The following is a 15,603-nucleotide window of genomic DNA, read 5'->3' as shown; positions in this document are numbered from 1 at the left end:
GGGCGGGTGACTGCTAGGCTAGGCCGGGTGAACACGGAAGCTGCTTACTCGCCTGCTTGCTTGCTTGCTTGCTTGCTTGTCTACTGCTGTGTTGACTGTGGGAACTGCTGTTGGGCATCTGGCGCTGCTGCTGTGTTGACTGTGGGAACTGCTGTGGGGCATCTGGCGCTGCTGGTGGCTGTGGGAACTGCTGTGGGGCATCTGGCGCTGCTGGTGGCTGGCTGCGGTATTACTAGCTGTGGTCTCCTTGTTTCATTACAGTGTTTGTTGTTTTAACTGAATTTATTGTGATTGACTTGACATGTCTATACTTAATAAATTTGTAATAAGATTTTGAGCCCCTTTGCCTCCCTGATTAATTACACTGCCTACTGCCATTGATCTTAATTATTCAGGTTAAAACCTATATTGCTGTCTGGTCACGGGCAGCCTTAAGACTGCTACTAATCTGGTGACATGTATACGCAAGTGTGTGTGTGTGATGAGGCTCAATAGATTTACTTTTCAGGGAAAAACTACCAACACCAAAATTCATACCACAAGTAGGAAAGTATTGAGGTGAGGAAGCCATAGAGAAAATAACTTGCTATGTTATGTATAAGTTTATATTATAATATTGAGTATGACTCTCACATATGATTATGTAATAACATACATTTGAGTGTGAACTGTGAAGAGTGGTGATGACAACGGTGACGACTATGTTCAAAAGTTTGATACTACTATAATTTGTAGATACTTGGATTTGTAGATATTATACCGTGGTGGTGGTGGTAGCATAGTGGTAAAAAGCAAATATTTGGCAGTATCTTACACTCATTCCTGTACCATTATGGCTGGGATATCGTAGTTACGGTTTCCATGCAGTTTAACTATGAATCAGCTGATCGAGTGTTACTCCTTACAGAGAAATTATGTAGAGCAGAAACATACGTATTTTCAGCAAAGGCTAAACGCTTCAGGTTTTATTTCCACTTTTTACATATAGTACACCACTTACAGTAAAGCATATTGGGCTGACACTTAATGTGGTATACAATATCATAACAGCTGTAATGAATAAATGATCAGTGCAATTATCTGATTGAAGACGATTCTAATTCAGACTGTCACAATAATACAGTTGCCTGTTGTGGTTGACTTTCACAGATTGTATTTAAATAGCATTTAAACTGCATTTAAATAGCAATGTCAATTCTACAGATGAGTAGAACTCGGTACAATACAGGAAGTGGTATTACATGAGAGATATGGCCAGTATAGATGAATTGTTTTGAACTTGGAAAAAAAACAATCTCATTTATCTTAAACATCTACATGCACTGATGTTACCCTTAATAAATCACCAACTAATACAACTCAGTGATCTTCTTCATGGTAGCCAGAGTACCATGTAATCCATATAACCACTAAAGCAATGATGCTGAGGAGGAGGAAGATGATGTACACCCAAAATACGATGCGGTCTATGACCAGCCCAATGTAAAACCAGTCCTCTTCGGTTTGGTTTGCTGTGTCCGGTATCTCCAGCTGTCTTTGAATGGCTCGTAGGTCGTCTCTCAGGCGCTTTAGCTCCAGCAGGCTGGCGTCTGTAGTCTGGGGCTCTTTAGCCTCTCCTGTCCCCTCCTGTTTCTCCCCCTCATAGGGGGCAAAAGGGTTCCCACCGCGGCCTGCTGCTGACACAGTTGGTGAAGCTTATGAAACATTACAGATATACAAATGCGTGAAGCTATGAAATATCACAGTTGGTGAAGCTATGAAATATCACAGTTGGTGAAGCTATGAAATATCACAGTTGGTGAAGCTTATGAAACATTACAGATATACAAATGCGTGAAGCTATGAAATATCACAGTTGGTGACGCTTATGAAACATTACAGATATACAAATGCGTGAAGCTATGAAATATCACAGTTGGTGACGCTTATGAAACATTACAGATATACAAATGCGTGAAGCTATGAAATATCACAGTTGGTAAAGCTTATGAAACATTACAGTAATACTTCATAAACCCCACACCCCAGAAATAATAGTAATAATAATAATTATAATAATAAACATTTCGTAACACCTCCATATGTAAATCAACGTACTCTGATTTTCAGCGCGTTTGCGCTTTCCCAGGCAGACTAGTCGTGCGAGGTATTTGAGGAAAAGCACTCTTATCCAGTTGGGCATTGGAAGGTCACGGATGGAGCCACATAGCATGTTAGTGATGAGGATGGTCTCCAGCAGACTGCCCACCATCAGCGCGAGACACAAGGAGAAAAACACATCTGGAGAGACACAAGGAGAAAAACACATCTGGAGAGGGGAGGAGTCCAAGATTAGGACAGGGAAACAAAGGACAGTTATGGAATCTCCTCCAATGAGAGGACCATTCTGGAATTCAAGGACAAAAATGTTCTTGATTGTCTTTACATTTCAGGTGCAATTTTGCTCTAGTCAAAAGAGAACTGTTTTTAAAAAAGCATGTGCCATAGGCCAGGCACTGGTGGACCCTGTTGGTCTTACTGATGAGTGGAATGATGTTTTATTACTGATTACACTGGTGGACCCTGTTGGTCTTACTGATGAGTGGAATGCTGTTTTATTACTGATTACACTGGTGGACCCTGTAGGGTCTTGCTGGAGACCCTGTTGGTCTTACTGATGAGTGGAATGGTGTTTCATTACTGATTACACTGGTGGACCCTGCTGGTCTTACTGATGAGTGTAATGCTGTTTCATTACTGATTACACTGGTGCCCCTGTAGGGTCTTGCTGGAGACCCTGTTGGTCTTACTGATGAGTGGAATGCTGTTTCATTACTGATTACACTGGTGGACCCTGCTGGTCTTACTGATGAGTGGAATGGTGTTTCCAGTGACGGGCAGCAGGTCGTTCATGAGGAGCAGGAAGACGGTGTAGCCCAGAATGAGGGTCATCTTGAAGGCGGATCGGTCCACGCTCTGTGGGGGCAGGATGAAGCTGAACAGGTCCAGTGTGATCAAGAGGAAGCTTGGGATCAGTAGGTTCACCACGTACATGGTTGGCTGCCGCCTGAGTGTAATCTATAAACAAACAAACTTGTGCTTTAGTATAATGTACAATGTATAATTACAACAGTTATCTAATCAGACTTAAGATGAATGAATGTGCAGTGAGAATTTTAGTAAGTAGGGTGAGCTCACATAGTATTTGAGCTGATCACGCGTCGTCCCTTCAAAGTTGACTAGTTCATGCTTTAAGGCCCTCATGTCTATGAATTCCCATTCTCCCTGGGTGGCCATGACAACCTTGGACCTGTTGAACATCTCTTCCACCTGATTTCCAAATGATAGCTGAATCTCATCAACTACAAGCACACAAGCAAATAAAAAGCATCACAAAAGTTAAAAAGAACAGTTTACTAATTCATCACAAGCCCTCTTAAAACTCAGGCCATCCATGCACAGCCTGCCCGCTAGTGAATAAGGGTGTGCTTTAAGGCCCTGTTTCTGGCCAGGCCGATAGCTAAAAGTACTGGTCCTCTCTCACCATGGTGTATCCAGGAGTTGAAGGTGTAGGAGCAGTTCTGTATGTCAAAGGGGAACTTGAAGATGTCCAGATTGCAGGAACTGATGACTTCCACTGGCAAAGCATCCTGCACCTCCCCCGTGTGACTCACGGTCACATAGTATGTCTCCGGGGCGTTGTTCTCATCCACACTGGGCAGAAAGTCAGTGCGTGTGTTATCATTAACAGGAAACTCTAAACATTTTAGATTGCTTTAAAACAAGTGGATAATGTAAAAATTGCTTCAGTATGTCTCCGGGGCATTGTTCTCATCCACACTGGGCAGAAGGGTCAGTGATTATGATGTTTGTGTTACAGTGTTTTCCATACGTTGACTAATCTGTGGCGGGGCGCCATGAAATCAAAACCGGCCGCCACACATTGATATTCTTTATATCCCATTAGGATCATCAAGTGCCCACATGGTCATTTGGGGGTCCAAATATGGGGTTCCAAAAAAGTCACATTTGCCGGAGAGGGTTTTTGGACCCCCATAAAACCCCCACCAGTGGTACTATAACCCTCAAATTAATTTTGGAAAGAGCAAAGTTCCCAAACATAACAAATAATCCTGTTTAGAATAAATATGATAATTAATCGTGGTGCTACGGCCACCCAAAAAGTGAAAAATCACACATGCCGTCAATCTTTTTTAGGACTTTGGTGACCCACCTCTCACCTAAACAGTAAGGAATGTTGATTCTAATTATGTAGTACAGGCTACAATAAACCACCACACCAGTTTCCAGCCTTCTACCACTATTAGAACAGACGTTATGGGCTTCCAAAAATGGCAATGGATGAAATGTGAAATTCCAATGTGTCAATTAGGGCCATGGCACCCGAATTTCAAATGGACGGCACGGGAAAACCGTTTGAGATATTGACCTGAAACTTCAGATTCCTTTGTTTGGTAACATAAGGCATATTTTCACCGCTTTTCAGCAAAATCTGAGAGGTACCATGTACATGATACCCCGATTTTGGCTGTTTTCACTTGGAATGACCCTGCTACGCTAAACCCCCACTAGCTAGCGAGCTAGCCATTAATAAACCAAGCTAAACACATAGGGCTCACAATAAAACGGTCGAGCAAACACATTGTTCAAGAGACTATCAAATCACATTACAAAAAGTTCACCCAAGAGTAGGCTACTTACAATTTCAACAGCAACAAAGCCAAGTCGGAGTCCGTTTTGCAGTCTTCTTAGAAACTACAATCTGACTACATTTTCAAATATTTCCGCCGAGTTACATCGGGATGTGTTCGGACCGCGACCAGAAAGCTGTATATTCGGTTTTTCCGCGGAGAAGCACTAGGGGGAGACGAAGCACCCACCAAACGACCCAAAAAGTGTTGTAGAACCATCAGAACGACTCTCAACCTGCATAATTAAGGTCATTTTTGCTCAAATTGTTGCATAGGGCCTCTTTAATATGTCTAGGGCCGATTTCTTGTATATGGATTAAGTTTAGTTGTTCTAAATTCTTTCAATGGAAATCTCCATTGAGTTTGTCTTTTAGTCCATGACTACACTTTAGTCCATGACTACACTTTAGTCCATGACTACACTTAATCTATGACTACACTTACTGTAGTTCATGACTACACTTACTGTAGTTCATGACTACACTTTACTAGACTTAATCCATGACTACACTTTACTACAGTTTACTACATAACTACCCTGCAGAAAAAAACAGCTAGAAACCAGCTTATGCTGGTAGCTGGTTTTCTTCCAGCTCTTGCTGGTCTTTGCTGGTGTAGCTGGTTGGGCCTCCAGCTGGATATACTGGCGTGACCATCTGAGGAAGCTGCTCTGCTGAAAAAACCGGCCTGACCAGCTAAAGGTGGTTTGCTGGTTGACCAACTTGTTGACCAGCTTGTTTGACCACCCTATGATGGTTAACCAGCTAGACCAGCAAATCTCTTGTGAAAACATACCTTCAGCTGGTTTACCCACCTAACGATGGTAATTCAGCTGATTTTGCTTGTCGTACCACTTTAAGCTGGTCATTTTAGCTGGTGTTGCTGGTCTACACTGCTGGTTTAACTGGCCGTGCCAGCTTATGTTGGTCATTCTAGCAAACCAGCTTGACAGGCTGGTCACCAGCATGACCAGCTTCCTCAGATGGTCACACCAGCATATCCAGCTGGTGGCCTAACCAGCTTTACCAGCAAAGACCAGCAAGAGCTGGAAGAAAACCAGCTAAAACCAGCATAAGCTGGTTTCTAGCTGTTTTTTTCAGCATTTGGTGAGGTCCCTTATCATGAGCAAAAAACATGTTTGTATTTTCCTTATTTCACATCTTGAAGTCCAAGCTATATTTCTCATTACCCAGTCTTCAATTAGACGGTCAATATGAATCTACACAATTTATATGAATAACAGCAAAGGAACTCACATTTCATCAATGATGATGTCAGGGACCCAGAACTTCTTCCTGGGCAGAATAATGGATGAGCTTCCACACTGTGTTGGGTCCCAACTTAAAAATTCAATTTTCCATCCCTGTCATAACAGGAGAATTTAGCATTTAGCGCACAGGAAAATGTACATTAGGACCTCCACCACTAGGCACATTTTGGGGGCAGCCTTGGCCTACTGGTTAGCGCTTCAGACTTCTAACTGGAGGGTTGCTGGTTCGAACCCCGACCCTTAGGCACGGCTGAAGTGCCCTTGAGCAAGGCACCTAACCCCTCACTGCTCCCCGACCGCCGCTGTTGTTGCAGGGAGCTCACTGCGTCGGGATTAGTGTGTGCTTCACCTCACGGTATGTTCACTGTGTGCTGAGTGTGTTTCACTAATTCACGGATTGGGATAAATGCAGAGACCAAATTTCCCTCACGGGATCAAAAGAGTATATTTATTTTTATTTTTATTTTTTTTTACATTGTAACGCTTGTCATAAGCTGTTATTAGCTGTGGTAAGGCACGTCACATGCTGTCATTAGCTTTGGTAAGGCACATTAATGCTGTCATTAGCTTTGGTAAGGCACATTTCATTCATTACGTTCAGACTAAGCGTCTTTTTCGCAGCTGCCGAGGCCCGTTTTAAATTATAATCCTTTAAAATAAAAAGTCGTCGGCTTCTTTTAAAACGCAACTGCAACCATCTTTTTCTGCAGCTTAGAAGTTGAGAAATATTCAACTTCTAGTGGAAAAACGGCATACGTCATGCTGTCTTTTTTACGAATGACCAATCACAAACAGATTACCGAGCCCTGTGCTTTCCCATGACAACAAGTAAAAAATGGAGAAGGTGACAGAACACCGGTTGAGAGACGCGTATTAGTGTCTGAGCATAGGGAAATGACTTCACAACTTTACCATAACATACCAAAAGCTATAGCCAACCCCAATTTTTTCTTCTGTGATATTTTGTATACACACATAACGTTAGTCACTTTGCCTATCGCAAAAAAAACGCTTCTGGCCGCTCTTTTGGAACACGAGCACGGGCAGATTCTGCATAACTTCCTTTGTCAGAAAAAGATGCTAAAGTCTGAACGCACACTAATGCTGACATTAGCTTTGGTAAGGCACATTAATGCTACAATTAGCTATCGTGATGGAGGACGTCCAGTGGCGTCATAACGTCATGTGATTTTAATCAGCACTTCATATCGACTCTCGGGTTGAGGCTCGGTCAATCCAGGTTATTTGACTGCTTCTTAACCCTTAACCTTGGGTTGGGCACAGGCTGGGCACAGGTTGATTTGGGTTGGGCATGGGCTGATTTAGCCATAAACGCCATAGTCTTGGGTTGGGCATGGGCTGATTTAGGCATAAACGCCATAGTCTGTGTTGCTGATAATTAGATAATTATCATAATTATGAAAAAATAAGACAAAACTGAGGGGGTCCATAATACATATACACAAAGCTTAAAGAAATACGTAAACAAATACCTATGCACTCTATCGAACATTATTCTGGGTGGTGACCAGGCACAGTCTGAATTGCCATAACCATGGTGTATCCACTGTCAACAGTGGTCGTAATTGCAAGAAAATGAGTTACACCTTGGTCAAATAACCCTAGTTCGACCCACGTCATTGGTATGAAAAGGACTTTGAGAGGCTAATTTAGGCTAATTTTCATACACTGATCTTTTATGAATAAAATCCTTGAATTATATTTGTTACATCTTGTTACCTTTCCTGCCCGTTCCTCTTGCGTTGCAGAAGAGCTCTCTCACTCGCTCCAGGGCCAGAACTAATTCCCCGCTCTAGGGCAAACACCCTTCACAACAGTTCTCTCTCCAGTGAGCTTGTTTGTGTTTATTGGCTCGTTCGTGTTTATTGTCTTTAGGCGTTCAACATATAGAACAGTGGGAATAGAAAGTAAAAGTAGCTATAAACTCCGACAACTATACTGCCTCTTGTCACACACCCCTTCTGCACTATGTTACCCACAATGACGCTCGACAAGTAGCTCACGTAAAACCCCTATTCTGCAACAATCTGATAAAGTCCTGGAATGACACATAAAAATAGAAGGGAACTGGAATTATTTTGTCAGAATGTGTCGTTCATATTTGGTTTGCTTACATTGATATTCAGTCATGGAGATGCAGTGTGTTTTGTATTTGACTTTGCAAAGCTACATACCAAGGTCAACCAGATTAAAGTCTTCAGAATCTGTGCCTTTTCATCCTAAAACACAGATACCAACAAGCATAGAGTTACACAGTATTGGCTAAAAAGGAGCAAGTGTAGGGTATATTAAACAGAGGAAGTCATAGAGTTACGCAGTACTGGCTAAAAGGGAGCAAGTGTAGGGGTATATTAAATAGAGGAAGTCATAGAGTTACACAGTATTGGCTAAAAGGGAGCAAGTGTAGGGTATATTAAACAGAGGAAGCCTTAACCATCCTACAGTCAAGAGGAGTGGGAATGCTGTTTATGACCCACCACTCCCAGAATGCCGTAGAGAAGGAAGGAGATGCTGACATTAGTGGTGGTGTTCAGGTTGTTGACAGGACGCACAGGTGACATGTTGAATATGTTTTCCTTAAAGGCAACGAAGAGGGACTTGATGGTTGGTTCAGAGCAGTTTAATGTCCCCCCATCCTCCAGAAACAGGGCTGTAAAGTCAGATATGCGCTATGGATTACTGATGGAGTTTAGAGTTTGATAGCATGCAGATCATGGAGAGGTCACACACATGTGTCCTGCCTTACCCTGTAATACTAAGCCATAGACCATAACTGTGACATAGATTTTTCTCCATCGCCCTTTGGCCTGTAATACATAATTGTCAAATGTGCAGCAACTTCAAGCAAGACTGAATTCATATTTCAAGTTCCTACAGAAGACAAGTGAATGTGCCCTGTAAATAAGAAAAACATCAACCAGATTTAACATTAACATTGGTAAATCTTACCTCTTCTCTGTGAAAATTAGATGTAGCCATTAAACTATTCAGTGTGTTAGATACAGTAACACTATACAGCTCTATCTGCAAGTCCTCAGTCTGGGTTTAAGTACTCATGATATTCTATCTTTGCATAGACAAATCAGAGAGACTCTTTTTAATGCCGCGTTGACCTGAATTCATGACACTCACTTTGAATAAGTGGATTAAAAGTGTGAAAGTTAAAAAAAAAATGTGAAAGCTAGAGAAACCATGACTTGGCTATAACTTTTACCTTAACAATGCAGGGATTCATATTAGCCAAATGTGTTGTAGATTTATTAAAAATGTCAAACAATATTTTGTTCTTCACTCTACTCTAAATTAACCTCAAAACATGATTAGGTGAAAAATGTAAACATACATAAAGTGAATGGTCATTCATCCTGGTATTCCAGTAGACTGAATGATTGATTGCTGTGGTAACTTGTATAATAACCAGGACCACAAAGGATGTTGTACCGAGTGGTAGCTTTTATATGAAATGTAATTACAGTGCATGGAAATGCACTGTACTGTTCTTCCTAGGCAACTTATTATTATTATTCCGCTAACCACTTTTTCCGTACCCAATTTCTCTTGAACAGTTTAACTGAAACTTCATTCAAACTTTGTAACGTAGGTATTCAAACGGACCAAGCTGCTATGCATTTTCAACTTTGAAACTTTTATACTTAAACTATAAACTATTAAAGAAAAACGTTTTAAAAATCCCCATAGACTTAACATTGCCGATTATGACATCATAATACGGCCATTAAGCAATTAGAATCCTATGGCAGGTGTTCAGGCCACCTGCAGCCTCAGGCTTTAAGCATACAATCTGGGTCAATTAAGACTACACATCCTATTCAACTGTTTCCTCTGCCCAAAACTGTTTCAAAATAAAAGTCCTCACTACAATAATCCACTGTTAAACAATGTAACCCATTAAACTACTGAACTTTTTACATTCAACTTTTAAACGGTCTACTTTTAAACTATCATTAAACTATCTATCTATTAAACTATCTGTCTATCAACATCTTTTAAACTATCTACATTCAACTTTTAAACTATATACATTCACTAGCTGTCTATCAACAACTTTTAACTTGTCATCAACTATGTCAACACTTTTCATCAACTATGACTCCTACCCACTGTAGCTAGTTAGCATGGTTAGCAATGTTAGCATTGCTAACATTGTTAGCTTTTTTAACAAAACAGCTAAAAATGATTAGCTAGGTTAGCTAAGTCACATAGTTAGCATGCTAGCATGTTAACATGCTAGTTAGCATTTTTAGCAAAACTGTTAAAAATGATTAGCTAGGTTAGCTAAGTAACATGGTTAGCATAATTAGCATGCTAACATGTTAGCATGATAATTAGCATAGTTAGCATAACTACTAAAAATGATTAGCTAAGTAACATGGTTAGCATAGTTAGCATGCTAGCATGTTAACATGCTAGTTAGCATGTTTAACAAAACTGCTAAAAATGATTAGCTAAGTTAGCTAAGTAACATGGTTAGCATAGTTAGCATGTTAGCATGCTAGTTAGCATTTTTAACAAAACTGCTAAAAATAATTAGCTAGGTTAGCTAAGTAACATGGTTAGCATAGTTAGCATGCTAGCATGTTAGCATGCTAGTTAACATTTTTAGCAAAACTGCTAAAAATGATTAGCTAGGTTAACTAAGTAACATGGTTAACATAGTTAGCATGCTAACATGTTAGCATGCTAGTTAGCATAACTACTAAAAATGATTAGCTAAGTTAACTAAGTCACATGGTTAATATAGTTAGCATGTTAGCATTGCTAACATAGTTAGCATGTTTAACAAAACTGCTAGAAAATGTTAGTTAAGTTAGCTAAGTAACATGGTTAACATGTTAGCATTGCTAGCACTGCTATAAAACATTAGCTAAGTAGCATGGTTAGCAGAATTAAAAAACTTAGCATAACTGCTAGCAAACATTAGAGCCATTCCAACTTTCAGTTATCGTCAAATATCTACCTATACACAGCCATTAAACTATTTGAATATCAACATTCATTAAACTGCTAGAAAATATTAGCTAAGTAACATGGTTAGCAGGTTAGCATTGCTAGCACTGCTATAAAACATTAGCTAAGTAGTATGGTTAGCATAGTTAAAAATCTTAGCATAACTGCTATCAAACATTAGAGCCATTCCAACTTTCAGTTATCGTCAAATATCTACCTATACACAGCCATTAAACTATTTTAATATCAACATTCATTCAACTTCCAGTCTGTCAACAACTTTTAAACGATTTACCTTCAACTTTTAAACGGTCTACTTTTAAACTATCATTAAACTAGCTGTCTATCAACAACTTTTAAACTATCTACTGTCTATCAACAACTTTTAAACTATCTACATTCAGCTTTTAAACAGTCTACTTTTAAACTATCAACTTTTATTAAGCTATGCAACCACCATGTCAATCCTAGCATCACCGTAGTAAACCATCTCTATATTATCTGTTTGAACTATACATGATATTTTACATCACAACTTTAGCATTTTCATGCGCTGGTAATTCCTTGGAATTGCATTTCTAGTTAAATGAATGCTGTAGTATTAGAGAGCTCAGGAACAGCACATTCTTCTTACAGGAGACTTCACTAGAACACGTTTACAAGGAGGCAGTGCAAGACTAACTATCTAAATGCATAGACTCCACCTAGTGGTATGAAATGTAATTACTATTCGTAAGTATACAACAATTGCGTTTCAAATTTGATTGGTAAACGCTCCTCTGATATATGCACTGCCACTGGCATACAGACAGGGACTTCAGCATCATTATTTTAACGTAATATCAAATAATATGACAATATAAAGATGGCTTAATATCACATTTAAACAGATTAGACAGCAACATGTCTTCTTAATTTCCCCAACGTCATCCTTAATATCCTACTGGCTTCTTTGAGGACATTTAGACAAAACTGCTGTGAGAAAAGGGATCAGCTGTTGTAAACCCTCTATATTGTGTCACAAAAAAGAACTTCCTTCACTGCTATAGGTTGAGAAGAATATAAAACAAGTTATAAGTCACCCTTTATGTTGTATTTGGTTATAATTATAATGATAATAATAATAATAAGCTTTATTTGTATAGCACCTTTCATACACAGAATGCAGCTCAAAGTGCTTTACATTTGGAGCATGTAACACAATAATAGAGTCAGTCAGTCATTATCAATCAGGTTATTACCTAGGTTAAGTAATAACCTATTGACGTTAATAAGCAAATTGATAAAATTGATAAAAAGCTTACAATGCATTCCCTATTTTTGTGACTATGGCACTGAGATTAGGAATATCTTTAATTGTGACTATGGCACTAAGATTAGGAATAGCTTTAATTGTGACTATGCCCCCCTCAGCCCCCAGTAGGGGGCAAATGGTATTGCAGTTGGGTCTGTCTGTCCGTTTCTGTGTGTGTGTGTGTGTGTTTCACTCACATGCTAATTTAAATATTCAGACAAGGTGGAGAGGGTCAGCAGATCTCTGTCCTCCTGCATCCTCATCTGAAACGTCTCAGTGTTGCCCTGCCCTGTCAGGCCCATGCATCCTCATCTGAAACGTCTCTTTAATCATTAACGTTGTGAGACTCTGCCGTGTTGCCCAGCCCTGTCAGGCCCAGGACTCCCTGGCACAAGAGACACTGTGTCTCAATGGGACCTTCCTGGTCAAATAAAGGTTAATAATAATCACTGTACACACACAGTAGGCCTCTGTCCCAACACTGTACACACACACACGCACACACGCACACACACACACAGTAGGCCTCTGTCCCAGCACTGTACACACACATACAGTACACACATACACACACACACACAGTAGGCCTCTGTCACACCACTGTACACGCACACACATACAGTACACACACACACACACAGTAGGCCTCTGTCCCAGCACTGTACACACACATACAGTACACACATACACACACACACACAGTAGGCCTCTGTCCCACCACTGTACACACACACACATACAGTACACACACACACACACACAGTAGGCCTCTGTCCCAGCACTGTACACAGTCACACACGCACACACACACACAGTAGGCCTCTGGCCCACCACTGTACACACACACACACACACACACACACACACACACACACACATACAGTACACACATACACACACACAGTAGGCCTCTGTCCCACCACTGTACACAGTCACACACGCACACACACACACACACAGTAGGCCTCTGGCCCACCACTGTAAACACACACACACACACACACACAGTACACACACACACACACACACACAGTAGGCCTCTGTCCCAGCACTGTACACACACACACACACACAAACACAGTAGGCCAGTCTTGTCCTCCATGCTACTGCACAAGAGAGAGCAGGACTTGAGACTGTCGGCATTTTATTTATACTGTATGCATTTTTACTATAAGCATTCCTTCTCAATGTGTTATTTTCCCTGGTTAAATAAAAAAATGAAAAGATGTGTTCTAGGCAGAAATATTTTACCATCCCAGACTCCATTCCAGGTCACAAACTCATTTTGCCAGCTCTATTAAAATAAGATAAGATCCTCCTGCATCCTCATCTGAAACGTCTCAGTGTTGCCCTGCCCTGTCAGGCCCATGCATCCTCATCTGAAACGTCTCTTTAATCTTTAACGTTGTGAGACTCTGCCGTGTTGCCCAGCCCTGTCAGGCCCAGGACTCCCTGGCACAAGAGACACTGTGTCTCAATGGGACCTTCCTGGTCAAATAAAGGCTAATAATAATCACTGTACACACACAGTAGGCCTCTGTCCCAGCACTGTACACACACACACACACACACACACACACAGTAAGCCTCTGTCCCAGCACTGTACACACACATACAGTACACACATACACACACACACACAGTAGGCCTCTGTCCCAGCACTGTACACAGTCACACACGCAATGTGTAAAGGGACCGATGTTATTAGTACAAATCAAAAGTCATTGGTTGGACCAATGCCCAATGCTGAGAGGAAGGGGCAAATGGCCTTAGTAAAGCATGTTCTATAAGGAAGCGTTAAGAGTGTGTGGTGTTATGTCTAGTATATGTAAATGTTTGTCTTGTCTGTCTTGTCTTAACCTCTGTGTATGTATGTGTGAGTTTCGATTGTTCATATCCCCCTGTACGAGTGAGAGTTCTCCATCCAAACTGCCCTATCTGTCTCTGACCCAATCTATTAGTGACTCCTTTGATCGAATAAAATGATTGATAGAAATAAGATTGAAACAAGGCCAAATAAGTTTACTGTTACCACATGGAATGTAAATGGAGTCAAGGATCGGGTCAAGCAACATAAAGTCCTGCAGCATTTAAAAAAGTTGTCCTCAGATATTGTCTTTTTGCAAGAACTTCATTTTAAATCTGGTGAAATTAAATGGCTTAAAAAGCAGTGGGTTGGAGAGGCATATGAATCTAATTATACATCTAAGAGCAGAGGAGTAGGTATCTTAATAAACAAATTCTTGGGAACGGAAGGCATTTTTGGAATCTGTAAAATTGAAATACTTATCATTGGAACAAAGGGAAGAATTGAGGAAAGATTTTTCAACCTGAATTCAAAGAAGCAATTGATAGCTTTTCTAAAGGTAAGGCACCAGGCATGGACGGCCTGCCTATTGAGTTCTATTCAACTTATTGGCCCCAGATAAGAGGTCTCTTTCTAGAAATGGTAAAAGGAGCAAGTACCAAGGGGACATTACCTTACACAATGTATCAGACTATTATTAACGTAATCCCTAAATCAGGTAGAGAATGTAATACACCTTCAAATTTTAGACCTATAAGTCTGATAAATTGTGATAACAAAATAATTACAAAAGGTGCTAAATAACAGAATGAGTAAAGTACTGCCATCAATTATTCATCAAAATCAGACTGGCTTTATACCTCATAGAAATTTAAAGACAAACGTCAGAACTTGTATATCTTTGACACAATGGGCAAAAAAAAAAAAAAGTAGACCTAACCTTAATGGCGGTCGATGCTGAGAAAGCATTTGACCGCCTTGAATGGAATTACCTATATGATGTGTTGGTTGCATACAATTTTCCACCAGAAATAGTTAATTTAATTCAAACTATTTACAAGTCACCAATAGCATTTGTATATTCCAATGGGATCCTATCTGATGCAGTCCAGATAACAAGAGGGACAAGGCAAGGATGCCCATTATCGCCAACGTTATTTGCCATGGCTATCGAGCCAATGGCTCAGAAAATTCGTCAATCAAAAGAGGTAAGTGGTTTGGAGGTGGGTGGACAAAGTTATAAACTCAGTTTGTTTGCAGACGATCTTATGCTGTATTTAACTAAGATTGATAAATCTATTCCCCACCTTTTAGAAATTATAGATACATTTTCTAAAATATCAGGTTATAAAATGAATGTTGAAAAAACAGAGCTTTTGGCAATAACTGAGAAGATGCCTAATAACAAAGAATTGCTAAAGTTTAAATGGCAAAAAGAAAGAATCAGATACTTGGGATGCTATATAAGTTCTAACAAAACAAAACTATATAAGGATAATTATCTCTCTTTAATCAATGAACTGAGACATAATGTAGACAAGTGGGTAGACTT

The 15,603-nt window shown here is 40.2% G+C and overlaps 1 protein-coding gene across 1 annotated transcript; it reads right to left on the bottom strand.

Moving 5' to 3' along the window:
* Positions 1-1,359: 1,359 nt before the first annotated feature.
* Positions 1,360-8,753, bottom strand: LOC143114141 (5-hydroxytryptamine receptor 3A-like). The gene is made up of 9 exons (XM_076275621.1): positions 8,729-8,753; positions 8,460-8,632; positions 8,157-8,201; positions 5,948-6,054; positions 3,524-3,693; positions 3,178-3,341; positions 2,847-3,057; positions 2,098-2,280; positions 1,360-1,676 (listed from the first exon to the last, which is right to left on the bottom strand). Exons 1-9 carry the CDS (start codon positions 8,751-8,753, stop codon positions 1,360-1,362), a joined length of 1,395 nt encoding a protein of 464 aa, XP_076131736.1.
* Between the last annotated feature and the right edge of the window lie 6,850 nt (positions 8,754-15,603).

The sequence above is a fragment of the Alosa pseudoharengus genome, unplaced genomic scaffold, assembly GCF_046254945.1.
Source record: "Alosa pseudoharengus isolate Yale_2024_CS ecotype anadromous, Long Island Sound unplaced genomic scaffold, YU_APseudo_1.1 YU_APseudo_1.1_scf_11, whole genome shotgun sequence".
NCBI classification, from domain to species: domain Eukaryota; kingdom Metazoa; phylum Chordata; class Actinopteri; order Clupeiformes; family Clupeidae; genus Alosa; species Alosa pseudoharengus.
The sequence above is the reverse complement of the archived record's forward strand: the minus strand, read 5'-3'. Positions and strand labels throughout refer to the sequence as shown.